The sequence below is a fragment of the Aythya marila genome (assembly GCF_965140915.1).
Source record: "Aythya marila genome assembly, chromosome: 8".
Taxonomy (NCBI): domain Eukaryota; kingdom Metazoa; phylum Chordata; class Aves; order Anseriformes; family Anatidae; genus Aythya; species Aythya marila.
Window position 1 is genome coordinate 18,303,432 of NC_139049.1, and position 23,383 is coordinate 18,326,814.

General features: G+C 34.9%; 1 protein-coding gene across 8 annotated transcripts in view; it reads left to right on the plus strand.

Annotated features, from left to right (window-relative positions):
* Positions 1 to 23,383, plus strand: part of TTLL7 (tubulin tyrosine ligase like 7) — a 72,242-nt gene that overhangs the window by 40,218 nt on the left and 8,641 nt on the right. For 7 of the 8 annotated variants that reach the window (XR_014318031.1, XM_082766075.1, XM_082766076.1 and 4 more), the window contains 10 exons: positions 889 to 983; positions 2,346 to 2,493; positions 2,572 to 2,645; positions 5,581 to 5,716; positions 6,521 to 6,607; positions 10,776 to 10,971; positions 11,906 to 12,174; positions 15,636 to 15,770; positions 17,507 to 17,587; positions 22,644 to 22,804. Coding sequence is in view for 7 of the 8 variants with exons in the window: in XM_082766075.1 (XP_082622201.1) it covers positions 889 to 983; positions 2,346 to 2,493; positions 2,572 to 2,645; positions 5,581 to 5,716; positions 6,521 to 6,607; positions 10,776 to 10,971; positions 11,906 to 12,174; positions 15,636 to 15,770; positions 17,507 to 17,587; positions 22,644 to 22,804 (1,382 nt within the window). In the remaining variant the exon portion in view is untranslated. Of the gene's footprint in view, positions 1 to 888; positions 984 to 2,345; positions 2,494 to 2,571; positions 2,646 to 5,580; positions 5,717 to 6,520; positions 6,608 to 10,775; positions 10,972 to 11,905; positions 12,175 to 15,635; positions 15,771 to 16,152; positions 16,485 to 17,506; positions 17,588 to 22,643; positions 22,805 to 23,383 lie in introns of those variants that run through there. The other variant, XM_082766081.1, reaches the window with a different exon arrangement.

Sequence of the window (23,383 nt, forward strand, 5' to 3'; positions counted from 1 at the left end):
GTCGGCATGATTTCTGCCTCTTATTAGCACTTGTTGCTCATGTATAAATTTTTACACAGGGCTGGAGGGCATTCCTGGAGATGTTGATGCATTTACTTCATCCTCTATCAAAGCTTTTCTGTAAGCTGTTCTCCTGCAGGTGCTGCAAAGCTTGGCTGTGGTTATATGATAGTTGGTGGGGGCTGTTAAGTGTGTGATTTGGTCTCATTGATTTCCAGATTAATTTCCCTTGTTCCTCTGTGTTTATAGTAACATAATCTTGTCCTATACTTAGGTTATAAGTTTTTGTTATTGATACAGTTATGTTTTATGTTTTCTTACTATGTACTGATTTAATAAGTTAGACCTCAAGGTTTTGCTTTAAGGCGTATCAGAATAGTTATTTAAATGTACTTGAGAAGACCTTGAATTAGAACTTTCTGTTCTTACAAGCTACTTTTCAGAGAAGAACCATATTCAAAATTGATGTCAGACTGGGAACTAAGAAAGAGTTTAACTCTTCCTGTACTGGACTCCTACAGTATTGTAAATAAATGGTTATAATGAATTTAGCAGCATTTTTCCTGGTAAATTTCTTGTCTCAGCCACCAAGAATACATTAGGCTGAATTTACAGTGCCAATACTTGAATCATGTTCATTGTGACTGGATGAATTGGTGGCTGAAAGATACATCTCACTCCTTAGTATCTGTGATATTTAATGCTCTAATTATTTCAAAAATACAAACCAAAATGAGCTTATCAACATGTATCATCTTACTCTTTGCTATGTGTGAAAGAATGGCTTCTCCAAAGCCTGTTACAATAGATGCATGTCCATTGAAGCTGAACATTCCTGAGTATTATGCATCTCGTTTTTTTTTTTTGTTTTTTTTTTTTTTTTTTCAGATTAATCGTGCTCCAAGCTTTGGAACTGATCAAAAAATAGACTACGATGTAAAAAAGGGTGTTCTTCTAAATGCGTTAAAGCTTCTCAACATACGGTAAACTTGTTCTCTTTTTTTCAGTCTGGCTGTCCTTCTGGCTTTAAATGTGTTGTTTTGTTTTGTATGTGAACTTATTTATTTATTCTTTGCATTGGACTAATAGAACATGAAAACATTTTTTTCCACCTTCGTATTTAAAAAAAAGTAAATGCTTCCATTGCTGTCAGTTTTGCTATTGAAATTAATCCAAATTTAACTTTTATTCTTGTTTGTGCTTCCCAAAAACGAAGTGATAATGGTCATTTTCATACCTTTTAAATGGTTTCTCAAACAGGTCTCTAAGTGAGAATGTGAGCGCAGTTGTAGGAAATTTGCTTTGGCAATAGTTTAATACACAATCAAAAGCTATACTGCTCTATAAGAAAGCCTGGTAGTTGGGATATGCTGAAGAAAATCTGAACTTCAGGAACAGTAGTGAGCGGGTGCAGAGAAGGGTGACGAAGCTGGTGAGGGGCCTGGAGAAAAAGTCCTACGAGGAGCGGCTGAGGGAGCTGGGCTTGTTCAGCCTGGAGAAGAGGAGGCTCAGGGGCGACCTTATCGCTCTGTATAGGTACCTCAAGGGAGGCTGTAGCGAGGTGGGGGTTGGCCTGTTCTCCCACGTGCCTGGTGACAGGACGAGGTGGAATGGGCTTAAGTTGAGCCAGGGGAGTTTTAGGTTAGATGTTAGGAAGAACTTCTTCACTGAGAGGGTTGTGAGGCATTGGAACAGGCTGCCCAGGGAAGTGGTGGAGTCACCATCCCTGGAAGTCTTCAAAAGACGTTTAGATGTAGAGCTTAGGGAAATGGTTTAGTGGGGGACTGTTAGCGTTAGGTCAGAGGTTGGACTCGATGATCTTGAGGTCTCTTCCAACCTAGAAAATTCTGTGATTCTGTGAACATAGCTGCAACCTTATTTGTACATTATGTTATAGTACAGAATTATTATAGTACAATTTAAGGTGTGAAGATATTGTAGCCATAAAAGTTAATACTAAAAAAAAAAAAAAATCTTAATGAGCATTTGACTACTAATTTGTATGTTGTAAACCACGTGACTGACTGAAAATTACAGATGATTTACTTCAGATGAAAGTGCATCTCAGTTGTATTGGGTCAGTTTAAGATGCTTAATTCAGTAAATCTTGATACACCAATTTGAGTTCTGAAAATTGATGTCTGAATTCCTCTTCCTGTTATGTAGCTATCAAAACCTGCATTATGTGAGGGCCTGTGGGAATGAATGTGCTAGATATATTTTGCAATATATTTCATTATAAAAGGTCTTTAACATATCCAGTAGCATAAAGAAACCTTTCCTAATTTTTACTGAGGAATACTTCTCTTTGGACTGACATGCCATATAATATATTTGTGTTTCAGGACAAGTGATAAAAGAAGAAACTTAGCCCAGCAGAAAGCTGAAGCTCAAAAAAGACTGTATGGTCAAGGCTCAATGAAAAAACTGTTGCCAGGTTCCTCAGATTGGGAAAAGCAGCGCCACACACTGGAAAGGAGAAAAGAAGAACTGGTATGATGAAAAAGCGCTATTTCTTGCCCATGGCTTATGGTCTCTTTGTGTTAATTGCCTTACTTTCTTGATTTGTAGAAGGAAAGACTTGCACAAGTCCGTAAACAGATTTCCAAAGAAGAGCATGAAAATAGGCACATGGGGAACTACAGGTAACTGTATTGATTGTATTGGTGGGAAGAATTCAGTTCATTGATTAGGAATATTGGAAACAAGTATTTGTGGTATATGATACATGTATGACAAAAATAAGTAGGCATTTATAGAAAATATAAAATGTAAACCAGGCAGTATGATTTCTTTCGGATAGCACTTTCTCTGATTCCAAATTTTTGTATGCACTTAAGAATTTAAATGACATCAATCACTCTAGTGTTTGTGCAAGAGATTTGCTTGAAAGATGTGATTGTTCAGTTCTATAATCATGTATGACAATTCTTTTCTCTGGGGTGGAGGACAATATTGTGGTGTTAATATTCCTGCATTATTGTACAGAGAATGAAAAATCAAATCTGAATGTTCTCTGTGATGCTTCAGAAACCTTACATTTGGTAATGGCATTTCAAATACCATATTCATATTTCTACGCTTTGATTTTGGATCTCAGTAGACTTAAAATTATATATCTTCAGTTTTTGTGGTAAAATATGTTCAAAAGCCTGTTTTAACTTGTTGGTTATAATTGGCATTGGCCAGAAAACAGTTTTTTTTTTTTTTTGATGTTTTTACTTTATTTCTTGACATTAGCTTCAATGAGAAGTAAAAGAAAGGCCAATGGATATTTGGTGAAAGGGTGCAGGGTACTGCTGAGAAGAGATGTTGGGAACATTCACCCAATCTTTACAACATTCATACAGGATGTAGGAGGTCTAGGCTTCTATCTTTCATTTTGAATTAGTCAGAATGCCTTTACTGCTGTTCTTCTTCTGCTTTTTGAGCAGATGTTCTATATTTCCCAGTAAACTCCTTATTTAAACACACAGATTTGTTTTTGTTTTTTCCTTTTTTTGATGAATTAACATCTTGCTAACAGAGACTGTTTGTAACATTCCCAGTTTTAATTACATTCTTTCTTGACGTATATAGAGCTGAACTAGTATATCAAAAAAACAACACAATGAAGGAGTTATTTTCATATTAGTTGGACTAGAAGAAAGAGAAACATGATGCTTAAAAATGTCTTGGTTTTTCTTTAACTTTAAAGTCTAACTTTTTAACTGATCCTGTTTGAGGTTGCTAATTCAGTTGCGGAATGAAAGTGAGCCAAATGTTCTCTTTATTTAGTCTTTTGGTCGATCTAAATCAATAAAATGCAAACATTTTGTTTTTTTTCTCTGTAAAAAAATGTCACTTAATGAGAAACGTGCAGATGTAAATAGGCAGAACAGCTGTGTGTTTTCTTAATACCACATGTTTGCAAAAAGGCTGAAGAGTCAGCAGAGCCTGAGAAGTAAAGGAATTTTGGCTAGAGATACAGATTTTATCTAAGCATTCTTCAGGCTTTTCTCCTTGTGATGTCCTTCTGCAGAGCAGGACTAGCTTGTCTCAGGTATTGCCAATCTATTGCCATAGATCATGGAAATTTTGGGTCCTAGTATTGCTGTATGGATTAGTGCTTCCTGTGAAGCACTTCCAAAGAAACCTTTATGTCTACACAACTTTTGAATCCTAATCCTATGAACAGTTTTTTTTCCATCAACCTCAGTAGGTTTTGATGTAGGCACTATGCCTATGGATGTTGATTCATCAAGTAGCTTAGTCAAGCGTCTGTCTGCAAGTGCAGCTAGCCCATTGATTTCATTAGGATCCTGTGGTGTTCAGAATAGGATGCTTTCAAATGCCTCCAAGCACTTGTAAATTTATGAGGAACTGAAAAGTATGTATATGTCTTTGAAATAGCCTTTAACTGTAGTCTATTTCTACGTATATTTGAATGTGCTTTCTTTAAAGTAATTGTTCTACAGTACTTTTTTAGCAGTAGAATCAACACCATTAAATAGTGTTGACAGCTACTAGATTAGTTTGTGTATGTATGCGAACTGGAGCCACCTTCAGGTTGTAGAACCAATGTGAGTTAAATAGGATCGTGTTCAACCTTTTTCCATTGTGACAAAATCATAATGAAAGATACCTTTTCAAGAAAGAAAAGACTAAAAATGAAAAGGAGAGTCTTGTAAAAAGTTCACACATACAAAAAAAACCACAACAAAACACAACACCAACCACAACAAACCAAACATACAAGTCACATAATGCCAGTTAATATATAAATGGCACCTATGTTTTACACAGTGCAGGCAGAATTATCTTATACTCATTACAGTAAGTTAGAAATCAGTCTCCCATCTCCACCATTTCTGACTGTTTCAGGCATTCATCGCATGGATTGGAGCGGGTTTCTTCAAAGCCCATTGTTACTTGATGAGCATGAATAAACCACTGAGTCCTGTTTCTTAGATGCTCATAATCTTCCCTGTGATTTTAGAGAAAAATAGCATAGCTGCTCTAATGGAAAACCAGAGTCACCCTGTATGTGCATGTACTAGGAAAAAATAAATTCTTACAACATGTATTTCCTCCTTTTTTTTGTTTTTGAAGATTTAACATTCAAGTGCAGTACATATTGAATCTTTAATGTATTTCATGTCCATTAACTCAAAGCAATTGTTCAGATTTTCAGTTTTGTGTCCTTTCACTGCTAATAAAAATTATTCTGTGGCACTGAATTTTACAAGCAATATTTTGTAATCGTTCATGAATCTTTTACACTTGGGTGTACTGTTCAGACCCACCCTGAAATTTCAGAGTATTGCAAAGCCATATTTGCTTACCTCTCAGGAATGACCTGATTGCATTACTTTTTGGCTAAATGTTGGTTTAAATCACGTATGTGTTCACTGAGTTAAATCTAGATTTAGAGAGCATCATTCAGAGTGTATGTTTCATGATATGATATGTATTCCATCTATAGTTATAATGTAATATGCATTACAGAAGACTCTGAATTAGGTGCATTTTGTTCCTATTTGATAAGGAACTCATCTTCTATCTTCCACTTAAACTCAGTTTAATTTTGTTTCCCAACAGGCGAATTTACCCTCCTGATGATAAAACATTACTTGAAAAGTATGAGAGTTTGTTAGCCACTGCTTTCCAGACATTTCTTGCTGGGAGAGCAGCTTCACTTCAGCGGGAAATGAATAACCCTTTAACAAGAATGAAGGTACTGAAGCACAGAAATTGGCTTTAAGTTATTTATCTTGGAATTTATGACCTTGCATATTAGTTTCACAATAATCATGTGTGATGGCTAATAAATAGCATTTGATAATGTTTCCATCATTTTATTATTATTCTTTGTGCAGCTTGTGGGCCAGATCCTTGAATCTGGATGAACTGCAGTGGACCCAGGGTGGAGACAGGCTAGCTGGCTTTAAGCTACTTTTCAATTTCCCTGATCCTCAGCCTTACCCCTGGCCAAACCAGAGGTTGGCAGAAACTGCTTATGAGCTGGTAATTGCCTCCTTCTTCCTCCAGTATTGTCCCCAGCCTACTCATCCACTTGTACAGACTGGAATGAGCGATATCTTAAAACCAGCTCTGCTAGTTTAAGGAATCCAAAAATTCTGCCTGATTGCCTTTTTACGCAGGCAACGATAGAAAGCAGGAGAGTGGCTATATTTAAAATAACCCAATAATGTGATTTAATTTGAAATCTAAGAAATAATTTCCCGTCTTTGTAATTGGCATCATTCAGCAGTTTTGCAGGAATCTTTTGTTCAGCCCTTTCTTCAGACTTTAATAAATGTTAAAACTTGATTTTAACTTTTGATTTTGTGATGATTGTAAAGAGAGATGCATGTGTCAGAAGAAATACTGTTATATCCTCCTTTGGAGGCATTCATAGTCTTATTTTAGGAATCAATAATAAAAGTAATTTCAAATTCCTACCAGTTGGCTCTTGAAGTTCGGAAGAATAGGATAATGCCTTGCTTTGAATTAATCATATTGAAATTCCTGTTTCTAGGAGGAGGACATTTTGGATCTTCTGGAGCAATGTGAAATAGATGATGAAAAACTAATGGGAAAATGTACCAGGCAGCGAGGGCCTAAGGTATTTTACTTTTAGATGCCATATTTTTTAAATTCTATTCCAGTCTGAGAATTTTAAGTGAGCAAATTAGTTAGCTGATTCTGGTGGAAGTTTTGTTCCTCATATTGCCGTTAGCTTGTTTTTTGTTTTTTAAGTATGAAGAGAAGCATAATTACCTTTTGTCCAGCCAAATCCCATTAAAATTTTAACTGGATGTGGGATTCTTTTCCTCTCTAAGCTGTTTTGAGGAATCGGTGTGCATGGCAACAACTGTTCTACAAGAGACTGCTTCATTTCAGTGTGTGAAATGATCTTTTATATCCATAGATTATCTCAGAAGAATGCTTTGATCTTTAATCGATTAGTGCTACTAAGGAATTTTGAGATCATGGGATAAAAGGCACTATGGAAGCTCAAAGGATTAATTATGATTATGATGTATCTGCAGCTTGCTTACTAGCTAAAAGGGTCATACGATATATCTTGAAGCCAGTTTCATATCCAAAATCTGATTTTAAAGTGAATGCACTTTATTTTTAGCTTAATACTTTCTGCTTGTGCACATAGTTCATGTGAGTTTTTGCCTTAAATACACTGTGTCCCTCTGCAAGCCAGTAAAGATGAATAGTTTGGGCTTAGCTTAAAGAGGTGTGTTTACTATATCCTGTAAACATTTTATGTCAAGTCTGCTTAGAGGAGCCTGCTTTTAAGTTCCTGACCTTTAACAGATTTAAGTATGCATGTAAATTTTTTTTACAGCATTTTATGTTTCTGAGAACATGGTATACAAGTCTTGGAACAGGTGAATTTCCTTACAAAATGAATACTGACAATTGTCCCGGGCTTGCAGGGCTACTAAATATGTGTGCAAGAATCTACATTTTTATACAGGTGTGCATACTAGAAAGATAATTGGTATATCCATTCTAGAGTTTTGTGAGCCAGTGCTCTAACAGTTGCCGACTCATTTAAATAAGACAAAACAAAAATGAACAAACAAAACAAAACAAACAAACAAAAAACCACATCCGGTCCACCCTGGCAACACACTCAACCCACATTCTTCAGGGCTTGGTTTTCAGTTCTTTAAAATAGGGTCACTTAATTCAAGCTTAACATCCCAATCACATTCCTGTTTCCAGAAGCCTGTCTTTTCCCAGCAGCCCTCAAAGAGCATCTATCTGGTTGACTGTATGCACACACAGATGATAAGCTCTACACTGGTTGCACAGAAACCATTTCCAAGCTGGAGGCCATAAACATTAATAGAGTACTGAACTCAAACTGAAAAACTTCTTTTAAGTAGTTTTAAGTTGAAGTCTCAATTTCTGAGTGAGATTATATGATGTGGTCTTCTTTTATAGTAGACAAATTAATTCTGTAGCTTAGAAGCTGTTACATCAGATCAACATTGCATTAATAGGACAGAGAAAAAATTCTGCATATTGCAGAATTCCCACTTGTTGCCTTAAAATTTATGAGATCAAATGAAAGGGAAATGAAACTAGCGTATCGAAGGAGGTTGTTTCTTTTCTTTGCAGAGTGCAGACTCCATGCTGTACAGGATATGCATTCCTGCATCTTTTTCTTAGGGTCCTGGTATACTTCTCAATCCTTTAAGCCATACACACAGTGAAGGCATGTGACTGGGGACTTCTCTAGTTGTGTAATATCCTATGCAGTCTCTTTGAAATACGGGTGTCTGTTTCGGATGGTCCTTGTATCTTGCACTGAAAGAGTATCACCCCTTTCCTTTAAGGAGTAAGGTGAATATAGGTAATAATGTGCATTTGATTGGCTACCTCTTTGTAAAGGTCTACTGTGATATACATGGTGTCTAATATCTGTCTCTATATAAATCTGGTGAGGTAGGCAGTATAATTTACTATTGCCTGTCAATCTATCAGGTAAAAGAGTAATCTAGTAGTAAAACTAATATTTTTTAAGCATGAAATACTACAAATAAAGATCCATTTGGGTATCCAAAAAGTAACACATGCAAGATCTGATAGTCAAAACAAACCAGTACATCTCACCTCAAGTCCTGTTAAATGAAAGGTTCTTTGGGAAGGTCATAACATGCTGCCCTCATTTAACCTTTAGTGGCTGGCCTGCTGACAGAGGCTACTGTTTAGGAAGTCAGATGCTTTGCCTTGGGCACACTCTCTTCCTTGGAAAAATGAACAGTTAGGACTCTGTGCAGCATAGTTGGAAAAATAGGAAGAGAGAAGAACGTTTTCCTCTTGATCTTCCTCCATACACATACATATATTTGAAGGGTAGAGGGTGTGTGTTTGTGTATATTTTGCATGTAAAAACAATTCCATATTTGCTTGGAGGCAATTTTTGTTTGCAAGTAAAATATTACTGAATTCTACCTAAACTGAGAAATTATTTCTGGAAATGTCTGGTTTATTTGTAGCCTCTAGAGGGCACCTTATACTCGCACACTGTAAGGTTTACTCTGCCATGTTTATTAAATTGCACCCGTTCTTTGTGTAGGAAAAAGAAGTAAGGAAATAAAATAACATAGGTATTTTAGAGGAAACAAGTAATTAATTTTATTTTATTCTTCTTATATAAAATCAGATGAGTCTAATCAAACAAAAACGAGGTTAGCATAAGGGGAAAATCAAGGTGATTAGAATTGTTATGGATGTGAATATTAAACTTTTAAGTGGTCAGTTTAAACCCAGATCTGGCTATTATTTGTCATCATTGCTTTCTGTAATTTCTTTGACTTTTCTTTTTATTCTTCTTGGTTAAGTGATGCAAAGTCTTAGTCAGTCTGTTCTTATTGTTCATTGTAAAAAGTGTTAGAAACATGCATGTGATAAGAGGAAATAAGATCTGCTTTAAAGCCCCTGTGATTTTTAATTGAAATTATTCATTATTTCATGTATAACTCATCTGGAATGTCTAATCAATATATTATTTCTCCATGATATATACCATTTTGGGATTGGGATACCTAGTTTTGAGAAAGCAGTAGGTGTTGAGGCACCTTCATTTGTCTTTTTGGCAGGTAGATAGACATCAAAATACTATTTTTGTAATTTGAACATTGCCAGGGAATTGCCAGGGAAAACAAACAAACAAACAAAAACAATTGCCACAGTGGAATATACTTCTTTAACTCGTCCTTATCCAGTTTGAGAGCTTGTGCTTGCATAACCATACTATCACTGTTAAGTTAGTGGGAGAAATCTCTTTCCTTCCTTGCCTGGAGTAGAAGTTTTTGTAGGATATGTTTATTTGTAAAATATCGCCCTTCGCAGTAAATCTTTGTGCATTATATTAAAATAATGAGGCAATTTAAATTCATCCTCAGAGTTTCTTCTATTTCAGACTGATCCAAAAGATGTTCAGAAATTACAGTATTTCTTTAATGTGAGACTTAATTTAATTAGGCAACTGGAAGATGAAGCCATTGTCATAGCTTCTTACAGCTGACCATTACTGGAATGAAAACTTAGGAAAAATAATTACCATATGAGACCTCTTAGGTTGATAGATATAATGGTGGACACTGCATTTTACTTGTCTGTCTCGTTGATGTAAGAAAAAAACCCCACGTCATTTCTGTTCTTGCATCAGTTTCTCTGTCTCCTACTTTTTGCTTTTTATCTTACATTGCTTTTTATCTTACATTACTCTTGGTAATAGCATGAGATTAATTACCTGATGAGACTGAATCCCATGTACATATGGGATGCCAAAGGTATCTAGCATAGCTTTCTATATCCCTCCAGATTCTGCCTTCTACAGGATGTGGATTAATCACTTTCTCTTTCAGAAGTGTACCAGACAAAGTTCCCTGATGATTACTTCACAGTGATCACTGTTACAGAACACCTTCAGTTATTGCAAATATCAGTTAGGGATTGCAACTGATTGCAAATGGTGTTCTGTATAATTTGATTCACTGTTTTAAACTATAATATATATCAGGTAGTGTAAATCCTACTTGAAATAAACTAACATTTTTGCCTTACTATATTATGCTGATATTTTTATGAGAAAGTTTGGAATTATTGTGTCATTAGTTTAATAAGGTACTAAAAAATTTGAGACAGTCTTAATGTTTATAAATGAACCTCTCTGAATCAGAGACATAATGTGATAGTAAAGTGTTCTTTTGGGATTATGAAGGAATTTATTTTTTTTTCATTTATTTATTTTGCTTTAGCCCTTGTATTCTATGCCAGAAAGTGCACAGCCCTTAAGAAAACTTAAGAACTACAATAGTGATAGCAGCTGTTATAGTGGTAGCAGTATGTCAGAGTCGGGAGAAGAAACTGAAAAGGAAGATCATAATGAAAAAAAAGAGAAAAAAGTATCATATGATCTTGAAGAAAATAAATATAAGTCCTTGGAACGATCAGGTAAGTTAAGTTTTACCACATTTTTAAGTCTGGTCTTACATGGTGAGTTATATAGAATGCTTGAGTATTTCAGAATATATCAACAGTCATAGCTCAGAGTTAAACAGTGGTTTGTTCATTTAATCTTCTTTAAAATCTTTTCTAAAATAATTAAAAAAAAAAAAAGGAAAAAAATATGAATATTTTTGACAAGAATGCCAAAGGGAAAAAATAGATTTGGATGACAGTTGAAAATGGTGTGAATTTACTCTTAGTTTTTTTTTTTTTATAAGATTGTTATTTTTTCCTTGTAAAATAAAGTTTCATTAAGCTTGAATTTGCTGGAATATAGAACGGATACAGAAATATATCCGTGTATATATGTTTCTGATGAGATATTTTCTTGCTTACTGTAGAGTGCTAGTGTGACTGTGTTCTGTTGAACATGGTAGATATGCTTTTTTTTTTTAAAAAAAAAATACTTCTAAAGTTTTATTTTTCATAGGAATGTCCTTTATTTAGCAGGAGGCTGAATTGAAAAACTTTACAGCTGGACAGGAGCAGATGAGTTAGATCAGGTCTACAGATACGTGTTCCTTCAACTACATTTTCTCTTTCTTCCATATTCTTCTAGTCAAGAAGACTAACATAGTAGCCACATGCTTTTTGACCCATAGGGAATATGTACTCTGTCTCAAATCTGATGCATGGATCGGAGTCCACCTGATTAAAGCTGACTATGAGGGAGAAATAAAAGTTCTTATAGAATATATATAATGTGTGTTATTAGAGGATCTGACATGAATGACTACGACATATAAAATTGTTAGTCAATGTAAGTTATTGTACAATGGATGTAAATGTGATAGTCATGTGTGTTGTTAGTTACAAAGACTGAAAAATGGGTGTAAAAAGACTAATAAGTAATTGCATCATTTCTTTAATTTGTCTGCAGGTAGAATGAACTGGAAACCTTCAATTAAAAATATAAAATCTCCATCATATTCACCCTCCACATCATCTGCAGGTCCAATAAGGCGTTCTGTAAGCTGCCCTCGTTCTATATCGACCATGCAGTCACATGAGCAGCGTCCCTTCTCGGCCAAAGCATCTCTGCAAGTCCAGCGTGCATCCTCAGTGAATAGGGCCCGTTCTTTAAATTGTAGCCCATCTTCATCCAGAGCCTCTCAGACATCCAGCCTGTGCACTATGAATTCTTTGGGGGTGAGTTAGCAGAGCAGTTACATTCAAAAAGTGTTTAATTTCTCTAAGGCTTTATAAATGCCTTAATAATTTTTACAATGTCAAAAATCCTGATGTACAGGATTTCGATGTATAATCAATTCTATTTTAACAGAAACTCAGGAATGTAAGATCTCCACATCTCTACATGTCTTACAGTGAGTGCTAGCTGTGATGTTTCAGTGTTTCTGGTGCAGCTATACAGATACCACATTTTATGAAAATGGAAATCTTAGCTAGGGCCTTTGTGGCTTAGAAACCCTCTCTCCTAGACAGTTTGTTTGTTTGTTTGTTTGTTTTGTTTTCTGCTTAAATGGTAGAAAGTTATTACTTTAGCATGAAACTCTTAAAAAGTTTCTGTGGTCTGTTTGGGGACTGATGGTTTCTTAAATAAGGATCTGCCTACCTTCAGAATTTTTACAGTGATGAAAACACATCAGTGCTTGAAAAACAGTGTATAATCCTAGGATAAATGCATAGTATCAGATCAAAACATTAGTAAGGTTTTGTATGGCTCTTCATTGAAGATGTAATTACTTTGCAGCCTACTGTACCTAATTCAAATCAACTGTACCACTGCTCTACTTCCAGAGTTAACAATTTAAAATTTATAGGCAGTTCCATGTCTTCCTTAGGATTTACTGATTTGCTGTTGGAATAACAGTGTCAGAAGCCTATTTTTATTTTTTTAAGTGAAGGTAAAACTACTTTCATTTTGAAGCCTGTCCCTGAGGAAGGCAAACATTTAGATTTGCATGGTCCAACTAAGTAATTAATAGAAAAAGCAGATCTTATTAAATAAAGATTTTTAGCTGTTTAGAATCTGTGTGCTAATATTTTACAGGTGTATTTCTGGAATATACCTTTTTTTTTTTTTTTTTTTTTTTCATTGCTTGCATGGTGGACCACTTGCCCCCAGGCAGTGTTTGCTGAATCTGTATCCAGCCTAATTCAGTATAGTATTGAGTGTTTGTGCCAGTGCGTTTCAATTCGTCCTTTGGTGGCTGAACCGTATATTTCATCACCCAAACAATTCATCTGGAGAGAGGGCAAAACAAATTGGCACTTCTAACCCACACTTGCAGCCTTTCTCCATTGTGTTGAGTTTTGATTTTGAGAAATCCTTTTGTAATGCTAATTAACATGCTTCATAGTATTTACTATCTCTAATCATCATTTTTATCCGGTAGAACACACATTGTCTGTTTTGCCTGTGAGGCTTTGTCTAAATGATGAAAAAGAACCCTTTCAAAATTGCATGCTGACATCTTGCAAAATACTTCTTAACATGGTTTTCCATCTTTAAAGTCAGCTAATTGAATTGAGAAGACATTAAGATTGTGTCTTCACCACAACAAGTTAAAGGTATTTTTTATCACACTAGCTTTCTCAAATTTAAAAAGTACCCTTTCATCATCAAGATGTATTCCGAGAGTTTAATGAGACAGACTTAATATAGATTTTTCTACTCACATTAACTCTATATCAAATACAAATTACTGAAAGATTAAAACCAGTCTCTTACCGTATGACATTAAAAATGGGCTGCTCACTTAAATTAACATTAGTAAGAAACTGTACTTACTTTTTCATTGAGAAAGCTGTACTACAGAAGTGATCTTGATATGCAGATCTATTATGTTGGGTGATAGAGCTTGGGTCATGTTTCTTAAAATAATGTGAATAAAATTACTTACAAAATTGATAAGAACTACTCATAATTTAGCACTGTATTGTGAATGGAACTCTTCATAATTATTTTTGCAACTAAGAATAATATACTATATATTACTGCTAGAATAAAATTGAAATTGATAAACTATAACTTACTAAGAAGAAATAATTTGTACATGCTAAAGTGTTAGTTTTTCAATCCTTTAGGCAAGCAAAAAGGGAGTGTATTGCCACTTTTGGAGGCTGGTAAGATCCAAATATACTAAAGGCATGGAAACTAAGTTTAGAATGAGCCATCTCATGAGACCCAACCTGGAATAACACATTGAGCTCTGGGGCCCCCAGCGTAAGGACACAGACGTCTTAGAGGAGGTCCAGAAGTGGGACACAGAGGGGACACAGATTATCAGAGGCTGGAGCACCTCTCCTATGAAGACAGGCTGAGGGAGTTGGGGTTCTTCATCCTGGAGAAGAGAAGGCTCTAGGGAGACCTTGTAGCACCCTGGCAGTACCTAAAGGGGGCCTACAGGAAAGCTTGTGAGGGACTCTTACCTGGGAGTGTAGTGATAGGACAAGAGGTAATAATTTCTAACTGAAAAGAGGGTAGATTTATACTAGACATTTGAAATAAATTCTTTACTATAAAGGTGGAGAGAGACTGGAACAGGTTGCCCAGAGAAGCAGCGAATGCCTCATCCCCGGAAGTGGCCAGGCTGGATGAGGTTTGTCAACCTTGTCTGGTGTGAGGTGTCTCTGCCCAGGGCAGGGGGTTGGAACCAGATGATCTTTAAGGTCCCTTCCAACCCATGTGATTCTATGATTTACATTTGGGAATTACAGACACATTTTACAGCAGTTATAATCAAAAATGGATTTGTAAATATTTGCTACCTTATCATTTCAGCTGCATTATTCTATCAAAATATTTTGTTATGTTTAAAAATATTCTTCATCTACTTAAGCAAAAGTATCCTTAAGTAATGAAGTTCTTACGATATACAAAGATTTAGAAATGCGTAACAATTCTGAATTTAATTCTTGGAAAAAAAACAACCAACACTTAAAATTAAGCCCACGTAATTTTGTATGGACAACAATATGCAAAAGTAAAGAAAAAGGATCAGAAATACTTCTAACTATGTTCTAGATTTTAAAAAGCAAACCCCAAATCCTCCAGACATGGTCTAATCTCAATACTTTATGGTTTCAGGTTGCTGTTGGCATGAAAAACACTGATATTTTAACCAGTACCCTGAAAAATTGAAAGCAATGTGTGAACCCCACTTAGCAGAATTGGAGCAAAATGTCCCTACTTCTCATATAACTGGCATTTTCCGTTAAACCATAAATCAAATTTGTCACAGTGCAGAACTGAAATGAAGTTTATTATTATTAATAATTTCTGTTCATTATATTGAATTTAATTTCCAAATTTGTTGTCCACATTTCAAGTGTATATTTTAAATGGTGGCATCATGAATATCTAATATATATTTGCTTATCTTTTATCAAACAAATATGCATTCAAACTCTGATTTTCTTGCATTTATTGAGAACTAAGAGTAACTCTGGTGGATTAATGTGCAAAGCATACTTGTGTATATTAGGTATGTATTAGATACTACATTTATACACTTTATAAATGCATTTTATACTACCCTGTTTAGAGGTGTTTATGTTTTTTTTTTTTATTTATCAAGGAAATATCTTTGTTCCTATTATGTGATCTAATAGCACTCCTGGATTTTTCATCTATTTCATATCTTTAGAATGAGTCTTTGCTGCAACAGAAAACGAAAGAGCAAGAAGTTGCTCTGACAAAAGAGACTCTACTCATTTTCAATGACATGAGAATGAAGTTCCCAGGCAAAACTGATGAAGAATCAGAATTAATTATAGAAGATGTAAGTATCTATAAATAAGAAAGAAGAATTACAAGCTAGATAGTGCTTAAGCCACTAAAACGAAGGAAAGTAGAAAGTTCAATTTATGATACATGAGCTCCTGTGGCCTTAAAATGTCCATAACTCAGGATAATTGAAAAGATTTCAAAAGCTTGGAGCTTTGCATGCTTTTGAGCTTTAAAGAGCAGCACTGAAAACATTCTTATGTCTCTATAACATATATGAGAAACAATCAGAAAGGTTAGGAAAATACAGTTTATCATTGTACGGAAAGTTCAAACTTTTAAGTAAGCTAAGAATAATGTTACAATTCATTAACAGTTTATATTTCATCTGATACTGTTAGTGCAGATCCTGATGTGTTTAATTTGCTTTTGAATAGGCATACTGGAGAACTCAAAACAGTATGCTGGAAGATTGCTGATCATAAGGAACACCATTCATACTTTTTGGCTCTTCTAGTCTTCCAGCTTGTGTTTTCTCATATCCAACATTGTTCTGAGCCTCATCACGTCAAAGAAATGTGAAACAATCCCTGATCTAAAGTGGAATTAATAAGCGATGCCTAATATACAGATACATAAGCAAAATATATATGGTATTTAAGTACCTTATAAATATCTAGTGCAAAGAAACTAACATCAGCTTGTGAAAGAAGAAAACAGAGTTCTTTTCTCAATCTAGTAGAAATATAGAGGGATCTAGTAATTTAAATTAACACCTGTATTCTGATGTAGTAAGCACAGTCCATTGTGTTAGAATTCATCAAATTAATTCATTATCCAGTTGGAAATGCCCTTTGTTCTGCAAGCTTGCAAAATCTTAGAAATGTGTTGATTGTCTCCAGTAGTCTGTGTGACTACATCACAGTGGAAAGGAATTGTATTGTCCTATGTTAATGGTTGATTTAGGTGATTCTAGGAGACAGCATTCATAAGTAGCATGTTTAGTTTCTTCTTCCTAGAAGTAGAAATAAAATCCTTCATTAAATTTTCTCTCTCTGAAATGGGGAGCGTGTGTGTGTGTGTTTATTTATATATGGGAGCATGTGCGTTTGTATATGCACTCCATCTAGTGGTGCTTTTTAACACAACAGTAGCATGATTATAAATGCACTTTCTTATTGTAGAATTCTCTTATGGCTTTAACCAATTTTTGTTGGTAAATAATGTTTCATCATGGAAGGAAACAATCGTATATTAGTTGTCATGCAGAACTTGTCATAGGTCTAGAATACAATAGAAAGAAAAAATGAAATTTAAAATTTATGTTAACAGCTCAACCTATTTTGTTATCAGACATCATAAAAGAAGAATATTTCTCAATCACAATATTGCAGTTCACATGATTATTTATAGAAATATTGAATTGTTTTCAAGATATGTCTAATGTCCTTTATGAAGCAAAAAAAATATTATTTGATTAGATAAATGGTTATGCGTTATTAAACTCCTATTGCTGTACTGAAGGAACCACAACTGTGTCAGTCAAGATGAGCTTTCTGCTTTGTAGTGTAGGACTTTCAAAATCAGGTAGAAAAGATGGTAGGATTAATTACAAATGGTCCCCTATATAAATTTGCAAATCTTTTCTTTTTCTCTTAGAGAAAACTTCTTTTCCCAGGCATCTTTTAAATACTCACACTTTTTAGCATGAGGAATGTCTGTGAATGAAATGCCAGATTTTGATTGTTTCTATGCGTATTTTTTTTATCTTGTGTTTTGCAATGACTACAGATAATGGATAATTGGAAGCATCATAAAACAAAAGTGGCATCGTATTGGTTGGTAAAACTGGATTCTGTAAAGCAACGAAAAGTAAGTGATACAGATTTCATTTTCTCAAGATTATCTGATGTAGACAAATGGCTGTGTGTCTACTGGTGTTTAGCAGTAGCTGGGAGTGATTTGACATTACAATATTGGCTAGTATCACTAACATGATGCTCCATGTTTAGACATGCATAATTATCCTGAAATGTAATTGCAAATAAAAATCTTTAAAAATAAGGCTGGTGAAAGAAGAGCAAACAATGAACAATTACTGCTGATACAAATATTTCTGGTCTGAAATTATGGACTGGTTTATTAACACTCCTTTAGAGTTAGTATTATTGAACTTGATTGTTTGGATCTTTGACCCACAGTATTAGAACAGGTCACGTTAAAAAAAAAAAAAAAAGTACTTGCCAAGCAAAGATTATTATCATTGTTAGTGTTCAACTACCTGGTTTAGTCTTTCAAAAGCTAATTAGATTTGCTTACCATTCTGTCTTTGCATTTCTGCTATCTAGTAGTTGGCATTGTGCATAGTACCTAAACGATTTTTAATCTGTTTAAAAATTGACATGCTGTAGTATGTCATTCATATCTATATGTCATAACATACATCAGTCAAAATGATCTTCCCAGTGTAACAGTCATTTTCCTTAATGTAGAAAAAAATTTATTTGAGAGTACTGTTAATACTTTGGTGACCCTAAAGCAGTATTTGGGTCTTTGTCTCAGTCACTGCCACATTATGTGGATTAGCATATCTGTTCCAGGCATTTAATCTCTGTATTTCTCAGTTTCACAATCTATTTTTATAGACCATAAAAGAAAGCAACTTAATAAAAATGCTGCACACACGATAAATATTATTGTTGGAAAAGGTTGGTTGATTATTATAGAAGAAGAGAAGAAAAATTTTGGGTCCTCATCTCAACTGTTATAAAATCAGCATTATGATCCTCAGTCTTTCGAATTGTATCTTATTCAACATGGCATTAAATGCTTTTATTTTCATACTGGACAGAGAAAATGTTAATTTAATTTGATGTCATATGATAGAAAAATATTTGACTATTTCAATTAAATTATCAAGTTCAGATATTAAAGGGAATATGTATCTACATGGTCTTTTAAAACTAAATTAGACATGATAAACTTGACCATGTAAGAGGCTATAACTTCACCAAAATTATTCTTTAACTGTGTCGAGTGGCAACAGTATAACAGCAGAATTCTTTCTTGTGCCATTGACTGGAATCAGTAGAGCAACCATCTTCATTGGCTGAAATTGTGTAATTTTTTGATTCATACCTAGAAATTTTCTGGCTAATAGTCCTTTGCTTAAAATGATCTAATTTTAATTACAGGAAAGAGTGTCGCAATCCCAATATACATGCACATAGGTCCTTATTACTGTGTGCATGTGGCAGCTGTAGCCTTTAGTCCAAATCCGGAGAGAGGCTTAGTGAGGGCTTTTAGAAAACGGTCGTGTGGAGGAAGAGCTGCTGGGAAGAGGGAGGGAGGAGACATTGGAGGGAGGGCCAGAGAGACAAATGCATAGCTAACAGGGCCAACAGGGCCCAAAATGCACACTGTGGATATGCAGTGAGGATCTCATTTTCAGCAGAAACCATTTTCAGCAGAATTGCCTCCTTTAATCTATGCAGCCGTGAGTGTAGGTAGAGGTTGCCGGATAGGGCCCCTCACTGCAGCTAAGATACAGGACTTTCAGAGAGGACTGGTTAAGGTATCTTGTTTGTTATTTCTTTTTTTTTTTTTTCTTCTTCTTTTTTGCCCCTCCTTTTCTCTTCTTTCTTCCCCCTTTCTCTCCTCTTTCTACCCTTTTCTCTCATTCCTGTTTTCCCTTTTTCTCCTCTTTTTTTCTTCTCTTGCTATATATTTTTTTCTTTTTCCTTCTTGTCAGAATTTTCTCCTGTAAGCATTATTTCAGAAAGTCTGCAATAAAATGGTAGTGTTGTCCTTTATTTGACTGACAGTCATGTATAGCCAAGGGCACATTAACAAAGTCAAGATCATACAGGTTGATATGCCAAGTCATTAGTAAAAACTTACTTTAGTAAAAACTACACAACCAGAAATGTGGATTTCTTTGCCGTTTTTGTGAGGACATCTTTTACAACTTGTGAGACTTAATAGTTCCTGAAGCGCTAATGGGCTCTTCATCTTTGGTTGCACTGGTAATAATTTTTTTTAAAACTGTTTTTAACCTCAATCCTTTCAAGCATTTAGATAGTTATTCTTAGAAGGGTAGTTTTTAAAAATGGATTAACTTTGACAATGACATTGCAGCTCAGGACTGTCAAATGTGTAAGCTTTTGTTGATTTGGAAGAAGCATGTTTTATATTCCAGTGGGGTGGGCAAAGCAGAAGAAAGCTCAAGGTGAAGAATATTTATGCAAGTAAGGAATCTATCTCAAAGGTACTTTCTTTAACTTTGTGAAATACAAAACAGAAACTCAATCCCCTTCACTCTACTTTAGAATAACTGTGAAACTCTAAAACATGAGGAGAAAATACCTGGGCAATGTACTAGATTTCACAGTGTTCGTACCTGACAGCTCTATTTTCTAAAGTATTATTGTACATGATGTAGAAAAATTAAACTCCTGCTCATATTCTCAGTGTCTAACGTTACAACATTACAGCAGAGGTAAAGGACGCATTTAGAAGAAAGTTGAGAGTATTCCAATAAAATCAATGCATTCTAAAATGAAATTTAGACTCCCAAGACTTCTAGGAAAAGGAGACTTCTGTATGGGAGGAGTTGTGACTGTTTTGTTTTGCATCACTTTACATAATTTCTTTCAAATCTGTTTTGATGGTTACCAGAGGGTCTGTACATCTTGTTTTGAATGTACTCTTTTATAACATCCTGTTCTGTTATGTCTAAATAATCGGTTATGTTGATGATGCAAATTAACGTAAACAGAAAAATGAAGGCAATCTAGGGATATTAGCTCAGAAAAGGGGGGATGTAGGTTCCATAAGTTCCAGCCCTTGTGCAATGCCTTGTCTCTTTTTCTTAAATGGATGATCGAGGCTGTGTTTGCAAATTAAGAACAATTAACTGAGATGATTTCCCCTCTGGCATGCTGGCAATGTCAACACAGTAAAAACAGAACAGAAGATTTTTTTTTTCCCCATGTTACCTGGCAGTCTGCAGCTTTGCTCAAAGATGCAAGGCTCTGTCTTTAGTTTTTGTTAACTCCAGGTGCTAAAGTAAAATAAAGAGGTCTGCACATTTAATATTGTACTTCATAGTATGTGTCTTCTACACTAGTGAGTTAGAGAGTTATATTCCATGGAATTGTTCTGTTTTCCCCGTGGAGACAAATGACAATTAGTCAATGTAGCATTGCAAAGAAAGGTATAGTTGACTCTTTATGTAATTAGGGACTTTAGTGGCCATTTTTTTGGGTAAGCCTTAGGCAGGTGAGGGGAGGCACAAAGGAAAGGCTGCATGATGAGCATTAAGGCAAGTAGGGTCATGCTGTTAAGAGAATGTTCTGAAAATCCAGTTTCTTCCTACAAGTGGGGAGCAGTCCAAAAATGGTTATAGCTCCTGCAGTCACTAAATGGGATCACTATCCTTAGTGTATAATTTACTACTCTTTCCAACTCACTCTTTGGGAGGAAGAGATCATAGGCATGCTTTTAGTGTTAGACACCTGCATTCATAAAGATTCCCAACAGAGTGGACAGCATTATATTCCCATTGAGTAATTGCATGCATGGAGTTAGCAGAAGGCCTATACATGCAGGCAATCCTAGATCTCGAAAAAAGAGCTTAAATAAAATGTAAATGATGTATTTCATTATTAATCATTTACAGGTTTTCTGCCCACTAAGCTCTGTACTGTAAACTGTTACTGTGTTCCTGCAAGCATTTTGCTTATTTTTTTGCTTTGTTTTGTTAGTTTGGTCTAATAATTCTGTTTATGAACAACAATTTGCTATGCAGGACCAAACAAATTGAAATTCTACACTACTGTTTTTACTAAATCTCCTTCACCTTTTGAGAGTCAGATATTCAACCATATGAATCCATTTGTCATACGCATCTGACAGTTTCCTGGGAAAATACTGAGTGAATAAAGTATAGAGTGCCAGTGAGGGGCCTAAAATACTACTTCAGTATTTGGGAAAGGACTACTTTTTTCATGACAGTATCTAAATAAACAGAAGTCAAGGTGTTCTGCAGCCTGTTTCCCCCCAGGGACTATGGAGGGAACTTAAAAGACTGACTTAAGAGAATTTACAGATGTAAAAACAAGTGTGGTGAATCCCACCTTTGTGTTCCAGTTCAGTGGGGTGTGCAAAGGTATATCAAATAAGAGCCTGGTGAGTTGGATGTACGGCTGCCTATGAGTGTCTGAGTAGCTAAGACTTCCTGGGTAAAAACTCTGCTCCACTGAATGCAGCTTAGAAGCTGCTTTTCTTTGCTCAACATCTTTACACATTTGCATGTAAATATATTAAAATATATTAAATGTATATAATAAATCTATTTAATTTCTATGCACAATAATGTTTATAAAATCTTCCTGTTTCTTTTTCCTTATTTATTTATTTTACTACCCTGTTTACTGCTAAACCAAAATAGTTTGATCTAGGGTAATGCTGAGTTTCAATGGGTATTAAACCAAAAGCAGCTTTAGCTTTTCAGGACATTCTAGTTCTTATAAAGTAGCTGGTATGTTAAAAAGGGAGGGGGAAAAGAAGAAGAGATAATCTTCAAGTATATAATATTTGGGTTGTTAATTATGTTGCTTTTAGTCTCTAATTGCATCCATTTTTGTTTCCTTTTAAATGTTTTTTGTCATTTAAATTAGCTAGTATTCAACGGACTAAAAAAATAGGAAAGCAATAAAAATAAAATATTTTGATTTAGTTTTCCAAAATGTTATTGACAGAAAAAACGTCTCATAAAAATTTGCTGATGAATTCACAGAAATGAAATGTAGACATGTGAGAATTTATAGCTATGCAGTCAGCTGTGTGTGCAGTGAATCAGAGAACAGTTGGTTTTAGGTTTTGCAATCTGCCTTTGCTTTGACTTGATTCAAGTACTCTTTCTTAGCTTTTGGATATAGTCAAGACAAGCGTTCGTGCAGTCCTCCAGCATGTCTGGAAGGCTCCAGACATTGAAAACTTACATCTGTACCGTCTCTTTAACCGTGTATTTAATCGCTTACTTTGGAGCCATGGTCAAGGCCTGTGGAACTGTTTCTGTAATTCAGGGTAAGCCCGTTTTACTTATTATTTTAATCTTCATAATTTCACAGCTACAAAGACTGATGGCATACTTTGTTGCTCATTTTCATTTAAAAGAACGCTGTAATACATTGAACTTGTTTTAAAACAACATAAAGACCCAGTTAATCAGAAATCTAATAATCTAGGCTAACCGTTTCAGTAATGGAATAGGACGTTTAGTAAAGTTTTTACAAAGATAATAATCTAAGGAAATAAACTAATTTTCAAAACAGCTGAGCTTTTGTTTGACTCTTTCAATTGGATACTCCACAATTTTTAGGCATCTGGCCTGCAATGTGAAATGTAGATTTACCCTGTACAAAATCATAATCATCTTCAGACTTGCAAGTGAAAAATTCTGTCACAGGTGCAGCTGTTATCTCTTGCCAAAAGCAATATCAGTTCTGTGATTTACAAATAATGAGTTTGAATTTTTGTGCTTGATTACATTTGCTGTTTTACACGCTGGTGGGAATTTAAGTATATGCAGACTAGGAAACATACACATTGAGGTAAGCAGATGGTTTTGGTTTGGGTTGCAAATAAAAATTTTCAATGGAGAGA